At 43.5% G+C, this 18,812-nt stretch overlaps 1 protein-coding gene across 2 annotated transcripts in view; it reads right to left on the reverse strand.

The window, feature by feature from the left end:
• Nucleotides 1-18,812, reverse strand: part of TBC1D9 (TBC1 domain family member 9) — a 110,967-nt gene that overhangs the window by 9,119 nt on the left and 83,036 nt on the right. Inside the window, exons 12-17 of one of the 2 annotated variants that reach the window (XM_068542538.1) lie at nt 18,164-18,449; nt 17,537-17,666; nt 6,815-6,913; nt 6,573-6,641; nt 2,602-2,842; nt 2,306-2,505 (exon numbers count right to left, since the gene is read on the reverse strand). In XM_068542538.1, coding sequence (XP_068398639.1) covers nt 2,447-2,505; nt 2,602-2,842; nt 6,573-6,641; nt 6,815-6,913; nt 17,537-17,666; nt 18,164-18,449 — 884 coding nt within the window. In that variant the 3' untranslated portion in view covers nt 2,306-2,446. Of the gene's footprint in view, nt 1-2,305; nt 2,506-2,601; nt 2,843-6,572; nt 6,642-6,814; nt 6,914-17,536; nt 17,667-18,163; nt 18,450-18,812 lie in introns of those variants that run through there. The other variant, XM_068542536.1, reaches the window with a different exon arrangement.

The raw sequence follows: 18,812 nt of genomic DNA on the forward strand, positions 1-18,812 counted from the left end.
TTTGCCATAAAAGATAAAAATAACTGGTTGATGGTTACTTTACACTAGAAAATAAGATATCGATTTTTGCAAATCCTTCAGCGAGCTAATCTAAGCCAGACTGTGTTAAAATTTTCACCATTTTCAAGAAACTTATACCCATCAGGAATCACATTACCATTTCCTTTTGGGGGGATAGGAGGAGCTTGATTCTTCGTTTGCCAACAACGTCTAATACTGCATGATAAATTTGGTAAAGACGGCCTGAGAGGACAATCTATTGTATCCAAATTAGCTAAAGAATCAGTCGTTAATGTTCTCGAAGGCTGTTGTGAATTAGTAGCTGCTTCTTTTATATTTGCCATAGCTTGGTAAACTTTTGGTTTTGACGAATGGGAAGCATGACCGCGCTCGTCGAAGGATTTATAAAAACTGATTTGTTATCTTTTTCTAGTGTCGTAACTGTCAACCAATTATTTTTATCTCTTATGGCAAAATGGCCTTATGGCCAATTAGCTTTGCAGCAAAACTGGCTGCAGCAAAGATGTTTACGGCAAAAATTCCTAGAACCCTTTCTACATGCAGAACCTGTCTCTTTTTTCTCCTCCTTATTTTTGTCCAAGGGTAATTTAAAAAAATCTCCCTTTTGATAGACACCAAGGTGATAATAATAGATACTTTGGAGCAGAAAAGATCAGGAGAGGGTCAAAAGGGTCTTTAGCCTTGTCTGGATTGTTTTACTTTATTTTATTTTGTTCACTTTTTTGAAAAGCAGAATGTATTTACGTTACTTTTGTAATTAAAAATTAATGCCTCCTTCTTCCCTAAAAAAACAAAAAAAATCCTATTTGTTGTCCTTAGCACAGAGTAATGAGAGCAGCCCTCATCTGAATCCTGGGCCCAGTACGTACTAACTGTGCTTTTCAGTTCAATAACAGACGTATACTGACTTGCTAAAAATGAATGTTCCAGCAAGTTGCTTAACTTTTCTAAACCTCCATCTCTTTAACTGACAATGGGGGTATTAATAGTAAGCAGACAGGTAATAAAGCATAATATTGATAGTAACTGCACAAACGCTGCTCCCCGGGTGCCTGAGTTCAAACTCCAACTTTGTAGTTGTGTGCTTTAGGTAAATTAAATGCACATGAAGCATGAGGGCAGTGCCCGGCTGAGTAAATGCTGTATAAATGTTAGTCATCAACACTATTATTACCCTCAAAGGTCTGTTGTTTGGATTAAGTGATAAAGTACAAGTTCTAAAGCATCACAACAGAGCCTGCACTTAAAAAAGGCTAGTTTCCACCATGTACCCCCTTTGAATGATATATCTGAGTGCTTTATACAAATAGTTTTTACTTATCAAGAGGACCTTATCTACACCCCTTTGCTTTTTTTTTTTTTAAAGGAATTCCTTTATTTTTATTATTTATTTATTTTTAGCTGTGTTGGGTCTTCGTTTCTGTGCGAGGGCTTTCTCTAGTTGCGGCAAGCGGGGGCCACTCTTCATCGCGGTGCGCGGGCCTCTCACTGTCGCGGCCTCTCTTGTTGCGGAGCACAGGCTCCAGACGCGCAGAGCTCAGTAGTTGTGGCTCACGGGCCCAGTTGCTCCGCGGCATGTGGGATCTTCCCAGACCAGGGCTCGAACCCGTGTCCCCTGCATTGGCAGGCAGATTCTCAACCACTGCGCCACCAGGGAAGCCCACCCCTTTGCTTTTTTAACAACCATCAGCTTTCTCTGGCCTTTAAGCCTGCAGTCATCATTCTTAATGATTTAGGGTACCTGTTGGAATCATCGTTGGCTCTATGTCTGACGCCTTCATCTTTTGTGGGCACAGGTCATGTTCAAGTGCATGGACCAAGGTCACAGAGTGGCACAATTGGAATTTTAGGAAGTCTTCCTTCTTATCTCATTCAGGCAGCCTGACACAATGCCTGCTATATCCACAACCTCGTACTGGGCGGGCCAAGCCTGACCACCATGTAGCTTTTCTGCTCAAATATTAATGGAACAAGAGTCCAGTGGAATACAGGACAGGAAACAGGTCAGACAGTGAGGCGGACAGGCAGAAACTCGTGCTGCTTGTGAGGTGAGGGTGTGTGTTCTCAGGGTGGACGCCCTTCCTCCCCGCAAAATGGAGAGAAAAGACTTCCATTTAGACTGCGGGGCTGTTGCATTTTTTTTTTTTTCAGCTCTTTATTAAAAACATTATGAAATGTTTTATAAAATTTTATGAAACATATGTACTGTAAATATATTTTTTGACAAAGAAAAGAAATCCATCCAAACATTCCTTCCCTTGTAAAGTTATTGTGATTTGTGGTTCGTGTTTAAGTTGGCATTCTTGCAAACTCTCTGATAATGTATTTTAACTAGTGCTGAGGACTATCGAATGTAGAAGGTAACAATTTAATCATATAATATATCCATTAACTAAAAACGAATTTTACAGTTAGCTTGCAAACCTTAAAATGTGCTTCTCTGTCCTGTAAACCTTGTCTTCTGAAGCGAGCGGGGCTGTGGTCCTGAGGGCGGCACAGAGAACCATGAGGACCACGGTGCTTACTGACCTATTCCCCCCTCCCCCTGCCCCAACTCATGCAATAACATCACGTCCTTACTCAGTCCAGAGACAAACTCTCGGAAGTTGATCAGAGAATCTCCATTTTCATCTAATAACTGGAATAAGCGCGAGGCGAGCACGTCAGAGTGAGTTCCACAGGCCCAGGGAAAGAGCAGAGCAAACATGCCCTTGAACTGCTCAAAGTCGATGCGGTACTGCTCGAGGTAGGGCAGGCTGGGGTCGTGCCGGTCCAGGGCATTGCTGCTCCCACCCCAGTAGCAGCTGGTTAGGTGTTCCGCCTGAAAAATCAAAGAACAGGAGGACTACTGGGGACTGCATCTCACAGCAAATACCAAGAAGAAAGGCCCTCCCTCAAATTTGGAAAAAGGCTTTAGGTCACCCGTGTGCATCTCCTGGGGGTGGGGGGCAGCGGTCTGGTCCCAGGGCCCCTCGGCTTCTCTTCTACATATATCTCCACTTGACCCCGCTCCCCACAAACTCCATGGCAACCATCTCTGCGTTTACATCTGGCATGAAAACCCGGTTCAATTACTGGCGTAGGTGAGAAAAGAAAGAAAACCCTCCCCCTCCCCATTTTCTTCTCCCCACGCCCGTCCCCCCACACACAAGCATTTTACGAAGTAACTCCCATAAAAACAAATTTTTTTTTTTTTAATTTAAAAGAAATACATAGAATGTTAACCTGAAAAAAGGATCTGTAATTCAGGCAATCTGATCACCTTGTGTCCTCAGTGAGGATGGTACAGCCCAGAGGGTAAGTAGCTCCCGCAGGGTCATCTAACCAGTTAGTCAAAGCAGAATCATCATGCGATTTTGGGTCTCCAAACTCCTAGTTTAGTGTCCTGTAAACCCCCTGCTTCCTGGTCATCAAAATCACATTAATATCATCCTAGTCATCCAGTAGTCAGGCTACAAGTGTGCGGTCCTCCTGTTTCACGCATCTGAAAATAGCTCCAGGAAAATTATGAGTAGGAACCACTAGGGTGAGGAGTACAGAGATCCAACAAAAGGCTTCTTGTTTCTGTCCTTGGAAAGAAGGCTGCCTCTTTATTCATGAGGTCATACTGATTCTGGTAGAAATATACGCCCATTCTAGGAAGACCGCAAAGAGAAAACAGCTAACAGAAAGGCCAGGAAGAACACCCCAGCTCCCCTGTATGGAGACATTTACAGTTAGCACAGAATGGTAGCCTGGGGAGACGGGAGGGGCATCCAGAGGGAGACTTTACTTTTTACTTTATTCTCTGTTGTACTATTTCATTATAAGCATGTATAAATATTGCAATAGCAAAAAGGCACTTACAAAACAGATCTCCCCCTCCCCCTGCCTAGGGGTTCTGAGAAGGGAAAGTCAGTGGTGAGTGCGTAGTACTTCAGTGTTGTTCTCACTTAGAACGGAGCAAAGAGGACCAATGTCTTTGTCCTCACTGTTTACTGGGAACTGTAGCTAATAACCCCAAAAAGAGCGGAGCGAGAGTAGGCAAGAGAGAGGTTCCTGCAGGGCAGCCTCGGGAGAATAAAGGAAGTGTGTCAGGTCCACCAGGCTTCGGGTGGAGATGGGGGTGGGCTTGGGAGGAGTGGTGATGGTGGTGACGTCAGGGAGAGGAGGGTCCGAGGGACTGCACAGGTTGAGCTGTGCTCTGAAGTGACGCCCAGCAGCCCTCTGGGTGGGACGGTGTTGGTGATACATCCCCAGGAAGGGTCCTCTTTACCAGAGCTTCGTCGGTGGATGAAGGTTACCCAAAGCACTTCCTCCTAACTAAAGCGCTCACGTTCCTCTGGAACCAGGCCTGAATGTGGTGCAGGCACTTTCACCGTGCTCACAACCTTCAGGAAACGACAAGCCATGCAGACCATGACCCTCTTCTTTGATGAGACCCCCTACTCCATCATTTGGGCACTAGGGACCCGAGATTGAAACAGGACTAATTTAGAAGGAGTTCAAGAGAAACTAAGGCATAGGGGCCCTGAACCACATTTTCCATCAAATCTGCCTCAGGGTGGTAACCTTTCACCTTTTTCTACCAAGTTTAAGCCCAAAGCCCAAGGCAGAAAGCTCCGTGGAAGACAAATGTTGTCTCTTTCCTTTGTATCCGAAGGAACCCCCCCAGAAATTGGCTTTATAAAGGACTAAGAGTCTGGCAGCGTGTCTGACACAGTAATGCCTCCATAAACGTTCGTTCAGATGAATTAAAGCCAATGAAAGTCTTCAAAAGACTCAAGGAAGACTCGGTAACTGAAGTCTTTGTCTTGGGTTCCACAGTATCTGAGAATCCTTCCCATCCCTGACACCAGCCAAGGATCTCGGGTTCTCTCTTGGGGCGCTCAGCAGACTTGGGGAACTCGTGTTTGTCAACACACCCTTAGAGCAGGGTTTTGGAGTGTAAAGAAAGCTTTCTTCAGGCAATATCCTCGGCGTACAAATGACACACCTGGTACCTGGAGGTGCATAGACCAGAGAGTGCAGGGGTGCCCGGGTAAGAAGACAAGGGCACCCCTGCCTCTGTGTCTTCAGTGATCTCCGGATCTTGGACTTCTGCACCACCAGCCCTGGTCTTCCTTTTCCGGGTGTGCTCCAGAGTCAGCCTCCTCTTTATAAGGTCATAGCGCTTCCCATTATCTGTGCGTGGTCTTGCCGCCTACTCCCGCTTCCGTTCAGTTACCCCCAATCCTGGTCCTACCGGCACCACCCTGTGAAGCAGATTTCTTCCAGTCCTCAGTATCCTTTGAAAATATGATCTCAACTGGCTCATTGTATCTTCTTGTTTTGATCCAAGTTGGATCACTGTAGTTTTTGCTTAACGAAACGAAGAGGGACTCCCTCCTTACGGAAAACCAACGTACGCGGAGCAATTAGCTACTGCGCTTTACGTGTCTGAATAAAACACAAATGAGATGGCACAGGCTAGACACTTCGCCGTCAAGTGCTGAACGCAGCCTGGTGGGGACGCAGTGGTCCACTCTGTTGGTCACGCTGCTGGGCTGCACAAAGCCATCAACCTCTCTCTGCCCGTCCCAGAAGCACGCAGAGATGATACTAGATGGAAAACTGATCACTAATTCACCTATGTATTCAACACACATGTTTGGAACACCTAGTGGGGAGAGACACTAAACTAGGCACCAGTGAGACAAAAGGAAATAAAACAGTGGTGCCTCCAGTAGCTAAGAGGCAAGCGGGAACATTTGCAAAGATATTCCCAGCTCTCACATTCTCTGGTCCTGAGATCTATTAGTGTGCAACTCAGATCTTTATGTTTGTCCCTTTATGTTTGTTCCTGTAATACATTTGCAGTCCTCGACCGTCTTCCTGAGTTCTGGAAGTAAAAGGCTCTATACACAAGAAGCTAGCCAATTAAAGATTGTGATAAAATCAGTACCCGCATAAAAGGCATCTTTTAAAACTTTTTTCTTGGCAATTGCTGCATTTTTACCATGTTGGTAATGACAGTTATGACAAAAGTATTTTTTCTGGAAGAAAAGCCATTCTATACTGCTTTATTTACTGACATAATATTTTCTCATTGAGGATCAAGATTGGTATGGGCTGACTTAGAAAGGAAAATTGCAGAAATTTAACAACTAAGCTTTTCCTTAGACATTTGAGTAGCTTTATTCTTATTCTAGCTACATATCTCTTTTTAAGAGTGCTTTAATATAGATTAATATAGGAAATTGCAATTTACAAGAGTTTCAGGAAGAATTTAAACTTGATTGCCATCATTCCAATGAGAATTATAAAGTAATGCCCTATTTTCTTAAGACCAAGGAAACAGCTAAAATATTATATGGAGTGGAAGAAAGCTAAAACATCCATTTAAATGAGTTATATCTTTATTTTTCATATTAAGTACTCTATTTTTACACTCTCAGCTCTATCTTCCTATTTATGCATGTTGACACTCATGCTATCCCTTCACAATTTAACAGAAAAATCTAGAACGAACTCAGTTATTAAAGTGAACTCCTTTTTCCCCTGAATGTACATGAATTTTGTTTGAAACTCACTTTGAAAAGAGCATAAAGTTCTTCTAGCTCATCAATGGTAAAGGAAGTTTCTGTCACAATGGTTCGTACCTATAAGAAGAATAAACACAATGAATTTCACAAACTCAAAAATGTCATAATGGGAAACTTCCTGATTTTCTTGTTTTAAATCATCTTCAGTCTGTCAAGCAGGAATTTGAGTTGGTAGGAGTGTAAGGAAGGATGGAGAAAGAAGGTCACATGCCATTTCTCAAAAGACTCACCACGTTCCGTTTTGTAGTATCCTCCAGTGTCTGGATCACCTTCAGTCTCTGTTTGAATCTCATCTGCTCAATCAAATCCGCCCGGATAGTTCCAAATTTCTGGAAAAAAACAACATTGGTATTTCGAGAAATCTGCTAAAGCACTCGATATCATGTCTGCAGGACTGATGGAGATAAATCCTGATACCCGTGGGAAATTTCTTGCCAAATGACAGGCCTCCTAGACTATACCTTTATTTACTATATGGCCTTTGTTTATTTTGAAGCCATTAAACAACCATAAATAACTAACAGAAAAGTCTCATGCTTCTTAACATTTGAACCAAATTTCAAAGCCACACGAGTCTTCCTCAAATCAACAGTTCATGGGGAAGGAGAGGGTTAAATAAGGCTACAAGGGCCCTTTGTGGATGAAATAATGCTTTAAAGGAAGAACTTTCTTGGCAGGAAGAAAGGAAGTATATAAGGCTAACTATTAAATTGGGAGGTTGTAGGAAATGTTGGAGTGAGGCTTCCTGTCCTGATCTCTAGTTCAGTAGCATTTGTCTCTCATTGGCAGACACTGAGGGCTAGCAACCTTTTTAAAATCAAGATGCCTAGCATTGCCTGAATGTTTGTTGAACTAAATTTCAAAAGCAAAACAAGTCTTCCAATCTGAAGGCAGAGAAAGAATATATAAGGTTTTATCTCTCTTAGTGGTACAAAAGAAAAACAAAGAAATTCTGCATAAAGCATGAAGCTTAACTCATAGAAGCAATGCTGCAATGGTTAAAGACATTTAAAGGAAAAAGGAAAAGCTGACAGACAATATCAAGTGTTGGCAAGGGCATGGTGCAACCAAAACTCTCACATGCTGTTGCTCAGAGCATCAACTGGTACAACCATTTTGGAAATCTATCTAGCAGCATCTACTAAATCTGATACATACCTATGACCCAGAAATTCCTCCCTAAGTATATACCCAAAAGAAAGGTGTGTATATTTTTAACAAAGGACATAGAGTAGACTATTCATAGTGCCACTATTAGCCAAAAGCAAGAACCACTCAAATGCTCATTAACAGTAGCATTGTGGTATTATCACACCATGGGTTACAATGCAGCCATGAAAAGGAACAATTTGGACAAATCTCACAATCATAATGCTGAGCACAATAAACCAGAACCAAAAGAGCACATTCTGTATAATTCCATTTATGTGAAGTTCAAAAACAAAATCTATGGTGCTAAAAGTCAGGAGAATTATTAACCTTGGTTAGATGGATAGTGACAGGAAGGGGACACAAAGGGCACTTTTGGGGTGTGGCATTGATCTGGAAAACGGTCACATGGGTGTGTTAAACAGAAGGTTTAAAGAGTGCCTTTGTACATTCCATACCATGGAATACTACACAGAAATGAAAAAAAAGAAAACAACTACTGACGTAGACAATAACTTGGATGAACCTCAAAGAAATTATGCCAAATGAAAAAAGACAAATCTCTGAAGTCAGGGGACCTGACTCTTCCAGCTCTGTTTTTCTTTCTCAAGATTGTTTTGGCTATTTGGGGTCTTTTGTATTTCCATACAAATTGTAACATGTTTTGTTCTAATTCTGTGGAAAATGCCATTGGTAATTTGATAGGGATTGCATTGAATCTGTAGATTGCTATACTACAAAGCTACAGTAATCAAGACAGTATGGTACTGGCATAAAAACAGACATACAGATCAATGGAACAGGAGAGAAAGCCCAGAGATAAACCCACGCACCTATGGTCACCTAATCTATGACAAAGGAAGCAAGAGTATACAATGGAGAAAAGACAGTCTCTTCAATAAGTGGTGCTGGGAAAACTGGACAGCTACATGTAAAAGAATGAAATTAGAACACTCCCTAATACCAAACACAAAAATAAACTCAAAATGGATTAAAGACCTAAATGTAAGGCCAGACAGTATAAAACCCTCAGAGGAAAACATAGGAAAAACACTCTTTGACATAAATCACAGCAAGATCTTTTTTTGACCCACCACCTAGAGTAATGAAAATAAAAACAAAAATAAGCAAATGGGACCTAATTGAACTTAAAAGCTTTTGCACAGCCAAGGAAACCATAAACAAGACGAAAAGACAATCCTCAGAATGGGAGAAAATATTTGCAAATGAAGCAACTAACAAAGGCTTAATCTCCAAAATATACAAACAGCTCATGCAGCTCACTGTTTAAAAAAACAAACAACCCAATCCAAAAAATGGGCGGAAGACCTAAATAGACATTTCTCCATCATTTAATTCCTTTCTCCTGGTTCTGTTTATGCCTCACTGGCTACTCCTTTTCTGTCTCCTTTGCACACCCTCTCCATCTCGAAACCCTGGGGAGCCCCGGGGCTCAGCCTTCAGACCTCTACACACCTACTGCCTAGAGATTCCCTGTCACTGTTCGCCGCCTTCACTGTTACCACCTTGATCCAAGCCACTGCTGCCTTACAATAGCCTCGAAACTGATCTTTGAGGCACTGCCCCCCTTTATTTTCCCCTTACAAGCAAGAGTGGTCCTTCTAAATCCTGAGACATGGTACTACTCCCTTGCTCACAACTCCAGCGGTTTCACAGCTCACTTGGGGTCAAATTCCAAGTCTTACCAAGGCCTCCAAGCCCTACACCCTCTCCCTCCCTCCCACAGCTGCTTCTCTGATCACCTGCCACCACCCTTTTCTCACCCCCTCAGTCACCTTGCTGCTCCTCAAGCACGTCACGGTGGCTCCATCGCCAGTGGGGGCTTCTGCACCGGCCCCTCCTCTGCCTGGAAATTGCTTCCCTCAGATACAATGCATTGGCTCCCCCATGTCATTTGTGTCTCTGCTGAATGTCCCTTCACCAGACACACAAACCTCAGAGAAACAGCATATCCCCACCTTTTTTACCTGGCTGTGTTCTTTCTAATTTTTTTTAAAATTAATTAATTAATTAATTTTATTTTTGGCTGTGCTGGGTCTTCGTTTCTATGCGAGGGTTTTCTCTAGTTGCGGCAAGCGGGGGCCACTCTTCATCGAGGTGCGTGGGCCTCTCACTGTCGCGGCCTCTCTTGTTGCAGAGCACAGGCTCCAGACGCGCAGGCTCAGTAGTTGTGGCTCACGGGCCTAGTTGCTCCGTGGCATGTGGGATCTTCCCAGACCAGGGCTCGAACCCGTATACCCTGCATTGGCAGGCAGATTCTCAACCACTGCGCCACCAGGGAAGCCCTGGCTGTGTTCTTTCTTACTTGAATTCACCATACCTCTCACCCCTTACTGTGAGGGCAGAGACTGTGTCCTCCAGAGTGGAGGACAGGTGCTGATTCACAGCAAGCGCTGAACACGTATTTGCCGGACACACTGAATCCTCAGGATAATTCCAGGAAGTAAGTGCTCTTCTTATCTCCATTTCAGAGATGAGGGAACGGAAGTTTAACAAAAATCATTACCTAGGCATTAACTTGCCCGGGTGTCCGGAGCCGTGGTGGTGAAGCCCAGTTTGAATACAGGCTGTCTGATTCTAGCATTCGCACTCAGAGCCCCACCCCTGGGAGACTCCCCAGGGGTCACCTCCCTGACGTGCTACGGAGCACAGCTGGTACTCAATAAAGGCCTTGGGTTGCCAGATTCAGAAAATAAAATACAGGAGATACAGGATGCCCAGTTAAATTGTTGATTCAGATAAACAAGAGTAATTGTTTACTGTAAGTACGTCCCAGGCCATGTCAGTCCTGTATCTTATCTGACAACCCCAGAAACGGCATCTCTCTATAGGTTATTCCACATGGTGGACTCTGAACTATATAATTTATAATTTCCCCAAATTGGGGTTAACAGCGAAAAACCCCACCTTTCTAGTGCTTTCTATTTCTATCTATTCAATACTTTCCCTCTGTTTTGAAAGAGAACTGAGTTTTGACTCAGGCGTTCTTTTCCGATAATTAAGACAAGAGCGTACACTGACATTTTGGAGCCTGGCCAGTGGAACTTTCACCACTTATGTGGTGGGAGGGTCTTGACCTAACAAACGCAGGGTTTATGCAAGAATTTTCTCATCTCCAGAGAAGCATCTTCTAAAGACCAGAATCCTCTCCATTATATAGAAAGACGCAGTATTTACTGCCACTTAGAAGCCAGAATTCAAAAGTTGTTAGTAGGAGTTGCCACTAGTGATGAAAAATACCATATTTAATTCACTCTGGGTTAAATCCTTGGATGGGATTTAAACTCCCAGGAAAGGTAACTCTTTTGATCCTAACAGAAGAGTGGAAAGCATCCACTGCAAAGTGCATGCTGAAGATGGAAGACTGGATTTACTTCAAACCAGGCTATAGTATGCCTTTGATCAACAAAAAAACATTAGCTGTGAGACAGAAGGCAACTAAATTTTCTTGCACTACAACTGGCAGGGACATTAAAAGGCCATGTAATTGGCTCCTTACAATAACCTTATGAGTTGCTACTGTTACTCCCATTTAACAGATGGGAAAACCGAGGTTCAGAGAGGTTCTATAAGCTACCCAGCATCCCACAGGGGCTGCGCTGCAATTTGAGGCCCAGTCATTGGCTTTATAACTCCACCACCTACTGTTCTAGTGGCTAATAGGTTTTTCCTTATCTCTGGGTAGAAAAGAACATAAATTTTGGAGCAAGACAAAATTTGATTCAAATTCTTGTTCCTTCACTAATTAGCTGTGTGACTCTGGGCAATTCAGTCAAGTCTTCGGACTCCCAGTTTCTTCCTCTGTAAAATGAGGCCCCAAAGCTGTCCTTGCAGAATTGCCATTAGAGATAAAGATATATTAATATAAAGTACTGGTAATAGCAACTCATAGTAAACATTGGCTTGGTGATCCTCACAGATTGGTAAAGAAAGAGTTATTTCCCCCCAAGCCTGACCTTCAAAAAGCCCGGTATGTTTTATATTTAATTAACGTCTGTTCCTTGACTAGAAATGGACCCTGCAGTTTGCTAGGCAGGACCAGGGACTGGCCACAGTAGAACACAGAACACAATGGAATACATACAATGGCCCTTCCATCTGGAGCAAATGGTCCCAACCTGAAAGGAAACCCTAAACTCCAAGTTCCTGCCTAGTTATTTCCGGAGGATTTCTAAAGGAAAATGGGTAATGAGGAGGACTGGGTTGTGGTCTCCTCTCCTCCACCACCCACCTTTTTGGAGGGGCTCTGACAGAATGAAATGCTAAAAATAGGGCAAACAAACGTTGGCTCAGTAGATCCTGGAGGCTGCATTTCCATCACCCAAAACAAGGGAAATGCCGGAGGAATTTCAGTTCTAGCAAAAGAATGAATTCACTAATTTAACAATACTCTTTCTAACAAATAGAATTTGGTGATGGGTGTGAGGGAGCCTAAGATTATTTTAATTTTCTAAAAGCTCCCCTTCCTTAAACAGTAAAATCATCCATCGTCATTTCCAACTCTTCTCCAACTCAATTTTTCTCTGAATGTTCCTGTGGCCTGTGTCTCATTTTCCAATCTGATGCCTAATGTTTTTATGAGCTGAGAGACCATTAGTGCAGGCGGTACGTCCTTTTTGTGCTGCTTTGCCCCCCTGCTTGCTGATACCAACTAACAGATAGGTTTGTAGCCCTTCATTTTGTACCATCTCACCTGCCCTGCGTGCAATGTTCCCTTTCTCCCCCGACAGACTGAGGACGAGGAAAAAGTCAGATAAAAGAATGAGGTGGAGACAAGTCTATCCCAATTTCCCAGTTTCTGTTCCGTGGGCTCTCCCACCCCCAGCATCACTCCTGGGTGGGACAAGAGTTCTCCCCCCCATGCTGGACAGCATCTCTGTGATCTCCTTCATCCTCCAAAGCTTCCCCTTGCGTTGTTGGGAAGACGGGGATGATGGAAGACAGATACAGACAGATACAGATACAGACAGATAAAGAGACCACAAGGGCTCCATCAAGTGCAATAGGCCCCTCCTTTCTAAATCCTCAAGGGGACTTAGAAATATTTAAATGCTGAAGCTTAAAAAAAAAAAATCTTAGTTTAGGCCATAGGTCCATGGAGTGACCTGAACAAATCTGCCCATCACAGCAAGACTTATTGAAACAAAAAGAAAGTGTCATTTCTAATATCCAGACTCTATGGTTCATTTCTGTTTTTAAATAAGACTAGGTCACGGAAATTATGCCAAAGTTGCCTTTAATATGTTTCTTAGTTTGTGGAGCCCTTATTTTCCCAGTATATAGTATGGGGTTCACTGTTGTTAGCCAGAGGACTGAGCTATCTCACGAATATGGGTATGAAAGGAGACTCACATTTGAGAGTCTTTTTCTGTATCAGAAAATCTCCAAATGCCCAAGGCAGAGAGTGAGGCTCTGCCTTGGAAGATTGAGGGGACAGAGTGGAGAAACGGGTGGAATGTGGGTCTTTGGATTTACAGAAATCAGCATAAAGTTATAGGAGGCTGAGACCAAGATGGCAGAGAGATTCTCCAGTACAGCTGAAGGAGCGATTCCCCCAGACTCTGCCCTGCCTTCTGTGGTGACGGCACTTGTCTGTACATGTGTCCTTGTGTGCCGGGGTGGCGTGGGGGGAACAGATAGTTGGGAGGAGGAAAGAGGAGGAGGAAGAGGAAGGAGAAGACAGAAGGGGACCAGGATATGAAGTCAGTGTGAGGACCTTGCTTGTTGGAGCCCCATGTTCGCTGAATGGGCTGCCCTCTAAGGCCCTCTGATCTTAAAGAAGTCTCCACTCACCGCAATATTCATACCCACGGGACACCTTCATAACTCTGTCAGAGAGCAGGCCCATATTTTGTAACTAAATTTATGTGTCTCAGGGGAACTATGTCATTGGAGGTCTTTGCCAAGCAGAAAGGGCTAGAAAAGCCATTGTCACATAAGGTAACTATGGCAAACTGTAGTATCTCCCTCGCTAGTCTATTCCTTCAGCTCTCCCCACTCTAATTTATTGCACAGGGAGCTTGAGAAATAATGTACTTGAAGAAAAACTCCCCTCAGTTTCCAGTGGCTCTTGGGTGCCTTGCAAATCAATTGGTGGTTTTCAGACTCTCCACTAACCAGCCTCTCCTGGACCAATTGAACTCCCGTCCGTACGTACATCTACAAGTCCATCTCCGTTCTATCCAGACAAACCCCCTTGGCTCTGGCTTTAATGCTGGGGAGCTCTTATTTGGCTCCTGACTGCCACTTCCTAATTGTGTGCCTTGGGAAAACTAGTTCTACCTCTCTCAAGTTAAATTTTCACCTTAAAATGTGTTATCGTGTACCTGGTGGGGCTGTGAAGCACCCGGCACCTGTCCCACACGAGGTGGGTTCTCCTTGAGTGACAGCTGTTATCATCACCCTTAAGGAGCTGACACTTTATTCTGAACTTTTAAAACTGTCTGTCCTTCTGCACAAACTCCTCCTTGTGTTTTATCAGCCACCTCCTTTCCCCGCTTAACATTTCACAGATGCCCTGGGCAAGTCGTCTTGAATGTGAAGAAACTGTGGTGGTCATGTGTCTGCTGGAAGGTCTTTTATTAAAGTGCCCCGTGCCTTCCAGGAAGCTCATCTCAGTCTATGGGTGAACCTGAAGGCCGGGACTTTGTCTTCTATGTCTGTGTATCTAACAAAACTGCACACGGGGTGCACACAGAAGAAAACTGTCTCTCAGACTGTCCATACCTTTCCTTCCAGGAGGGGCTCGGTAGAACTTCACAGTGAGCAAGGCCTTTATGAATCAAGTTACCATCTCTACTTATCAGGAGAAAGCTGATCAACTGGCATCAACCTAGGGATCTCAAGGCTGAATGTGCTTTCGGTATTTTTCCTACTTTTCTATTTTCCTGACTAATTATCCTGAAGCACAGAAAGCAATGAGTCGCCTGCTTCAGAACACCAGTGTTGTGCCGTATAACCAGGTTATAATGGGCCTCTGTGTCTAGTGGCCCCATTCTGCATCTAGGGCAGTGATTCTTAACCCTCACCAGGCTCTAGAATCACCTGGGAACTTTAAAAAAATATTTATTCTTAGGCCTCATACCAGAGGTACAAAGCTGACTGGTCTAGAATGGAGCCTAGGAATGTATATTTTTAAAAGCTTGGCTTAAAAAAATTTTTTTAAGTGGTTTTAATGCACAGGCAGAATTGAGGACCATCAATCTAATAGGTGGAAAAAAAAAAAGAAAGGCAAGAGTTTGTGGTGTTTTCTTTAGGATGGCCTAGAAGGCATTGGGAAGGCAATGGAAACTTATGAGCAGGGCAGTGACACTAAGCAGAGAAGAGAAAACAAAAAACCAATCATCATGTATTGAAAGGCCAGGTAACGTAGGCATTGCTATAAATAAACGGGGTTGTCTTCCCAGGCAGAGGAAGGAAACTGCTGCTGTGTCCTGTGATAGGATATTTGGCAGCCTAAGAGTCACCATTAGGGACCAGGCAGACAGGATGGAAATGGAGACCAGCCCTGGTCTTGTCTCCATTCTCCTCTCTTTCCTATTAAAAATGGGCCAAGTGCTGACCTCAGCAAGACCTCAGCTTATCTGCTATCAAGAACAAAGCTGAGTTTCCATATACCAAGCTTTATTACTTTGGTCTAGAATTCTCTTTAAAATAAAGGTTTCAGGGGATGCCTTTAGAAAAACAACCCACAGCTATAATAATTATTGCCTTCAGTCACATGGCTCTTTTTCTGGAAAAATAATCATCCAAAATTTCTGACGGAGGACAACCCAAAAGTCCTGGGGCAATGATTTTTAAAAAAATGCATTATGATAATAACCAGTTTTGGAAAGAGTGAAGTGACAGCCATCCTTAATCTCTACTAGTGGAAATATAAATTGGGACAATTTTTAAAGAAATTGGACTGTGTGCCAGGAGCTTGGAAATAATTCATACTTTTTGATCTACTACTATAAATCTATTCCTAAGAATGGACTCTAAGAAAAAATTCAGAGATGTATTATTTATGCACTAGTTTATCATATAATATATAATATCATACATATTATATACTATGTAAATACATAATAATACCATACAAATTTGCCATATGGTACTGAAAATTTGGAAGCAACCAAAATAAATGTCTAACAAAAAGGGATCAGCTAAATAACTTTTGGCACCTCATTAAAGCAGACTATTAAGAATCTATGAAAACCTGCAAACAATATATTAAATATCAGAGAATGCTCGTGATATATTTTAAGTAAAAAATGGAATGGTACAAAACACTTTTTAGTATAAACTTATTTTTTAAGTGTAAGTTGCAAAAAATAAAAACATATTTGAGGACTTCCCTGGTGGCGCAGTGGTTTAGAATCCGCCTGCCAATGCAGAGGACATGCGTTCGAGCCCTGGTCCGGGAAGATCCCACATGCCACGGAGCAACTAAGCCCGTGCACCACAACTACTGAGCCTGTGTGCCGCAACTACTGAAGCCCGCGCGCCTAGAGCCCATGCTCCGCAACAAGAGAAGACACCACAATGAGAAGCCCGCTCACCGCAACGAAGAGTAGCCCCTGCTCGCCACAACTAGAGAAAGCCCGCGTGCAGCAACAAAGACCCAACACAGCCAAAAATAAATAAATTAATTAATTAAAATAAATTTTTAAAAAAAACAAAAAAAAAACAACAACCCATACTTGAGGGAAATATGGTGAGATGCTCACAGGATATAGTTTTTTCTTTCGTATTTTTCTAAAGTTTCTACATTTTTTTACAATAAACCTGTATTACTTTTATGATTCTAAAACATACCAAAAATGTTTTGTTTTCAATGTATATGGAGTGTCAATGAAAATTTTCTGAAATAATAAATTACCAGTCTTTCTCCCATTTTGAGTTAAGGACACACATTTCTGAAAAGATGTCTGGATCCATGCCGATTTTTTTAAAAGCACCAAATTTTCGGCTCTCTGTAGGAGAGATTTTCCTCACCATTTCTCCCGTATCCAGGCTGTTGCTAATTGAAATGCTGACAATCGCCAGTCATACGATCCCAAAACATCAGGAGAGGGCCTAGTGTGCTGAGCGGAACATTCATGCTCTTTCTTAATGATCAGGAAATGAACAAATCGTGAGATGTTATGGGCACTGAGTCCTGGGGGGCGCCACAAACCCCAAGTGCTATGTGGTACACAGGACTGTGGTTCCTTCACCTCTAGACGCTCGTTAGTTCTTTTACGGGATTCAGGACCACATCTGGGGTCATCACGGACCAGGAGGCACCCTCCCACACCCAGGCCAAGCGATTTTAGAGGAATCCTACGACTCTGGTTCTTCTCTAGGATGGTGTAGAGTATTCTATGTGTCTTGGACGTAAGAGGATTGGCTTGTGTACTTCCCAGAAGACCTAAGGACTTGGCATGAGCATGGGAACTGAGCTGATTTGTGCAGGCCAACCTCCCCACGCTTGCTTTCAACAGTCCCTCCTCAACCCACCCAGAGTTGAATAGGAGCTGCTACTCGATCAGGCTTCGGGGCGGGCAAAGCCAAGAACCGGAGGGCCTGAGCCAGTCATGCCAATTGCTCTGTGGTATTAGATCCATTCAGTGTCCATCTCTGGAGCTCGAAGCTGTCAGCTGGCAGGGAGCTGCTTGCTTCGGCAACTAGTTCTCAGAAGGCGGAGGGAAGCAGGGACGCCCCTGGGTTAGCAATGGAAGCTGTGGCATACGTCCAGCCAAGCCCCTCGGGCTCAGCACTCAGAGTGCTGTGATGCTCGGGCAGGGAACGTGACCTACCTCATAGGAAGTTCTGATGAGTCTGAAGATGTCGACCTCAGGATAGGGCTCCACATCCTCACTGAGCAGGGAGTGGAGATGAGGGATGGGGGGCAGCGTGCTGTCCTTATTGGTCACACTGTCCAAATACCTGGAAGAAGAATTGAATCTGGCGTCACTGGGAGGCGAAACCCTTTACACCTGTCCACCCATTTGCTGCAAACTCTGCATATCAGAACAAAAGACTAAAATTTCCCTAAGAGCAGAATAAAATTTCCTTCACTTCTTTTTTTAAAAATTGTATTATTTTTTAAATTGAAGTAGAGTTGATTGCCTTCACTTCTAAAGACAAAGCATATGAAAAGAAATCCTCAGCCACAGAGAAAAGTGGGCATTATGATTACCATCAGGCCAATTAAGACTCGTGAAACCAAGGAAAAAGATACATGGAAAGTACAGGGAAGAGGACTTCCCTGGCGGTCCAGTGGTTAAGACTCCGTGCTTCCAATGCAGGGGGCCTGGGTTCGATCCCTGGTGGGGGAACTAAGATCCCGCATGCTGCGTGGCACAGCCAAAACAACAACAACAACAACAAAAAAAAAAGGACAGGGAAGAAAACCCAAAGGTAGTTTTCAAAGTGAGAAATACCTTCCCAAAACGGTCATGGCCTCCCCATCGTCCTTGCAGTTCAAAAGTTTGTCCACATTTGCGTCCAGCACAGCCAGGGCCAACTGGAATATCACTTTGATTCCTTCATAGAAGAAACAGTCGACAACCACAACTGCACTCTCAAAGGGCATCACGCTGAGAAACAGTGTGAGGAACCAGGACAGGGAGATGGTAGAAATCACACCCAGGTCCTGCATGCAGTCATACAGCTGTGGGACATAGTCCCGGGCAAGTTCCTCGAAGACACCCTGGTCCACCAGGGCACCTGCAGTGGAGGTGGATGCAAAAGGCCATGTGTCAACCAACTGCACCTTCTCACTAATGAACCCAACCCAATGGCTTGACGAAAATAATCCAGTCCACAACTGCTGCTGAGACAGAACTCTAATTACTATGTTACTAGACCAAGGTGTCAGCACAGCCAAGTCACCAGATGAGTTCTGGCTACATCCTCTCTTTCTGGGGTCTTCCTCTCCTGCTTCTTTACCATAAAAGAGCAATAACATGAGAACTCTAAAGGCTGTTGAAAAGGTCAATTTACAAAACTCTCCTGGCACACAATTTCTTTTTTTGTTGGCAACATGATGTTCGGTTAGGCATGAAATGTATATCTAAGTAGCTTCATTTC

This window comes from Eschrichtius robustus, chromosome 4 (assembly GCF_028021215.1).
Source record: "Eschrichtius robustus isolate mEscRob2 chromosome 4, mEscRob2.pri, whole genome shotgun sequence".
In the NCBI taxonomy this organism is placed as follows: Eukaryota; Metazoa; Chordata; class Mammalia; order Artiodactyla; family Eschrichtiidae; genus Eschrichtius; species Eschrichtius robustus.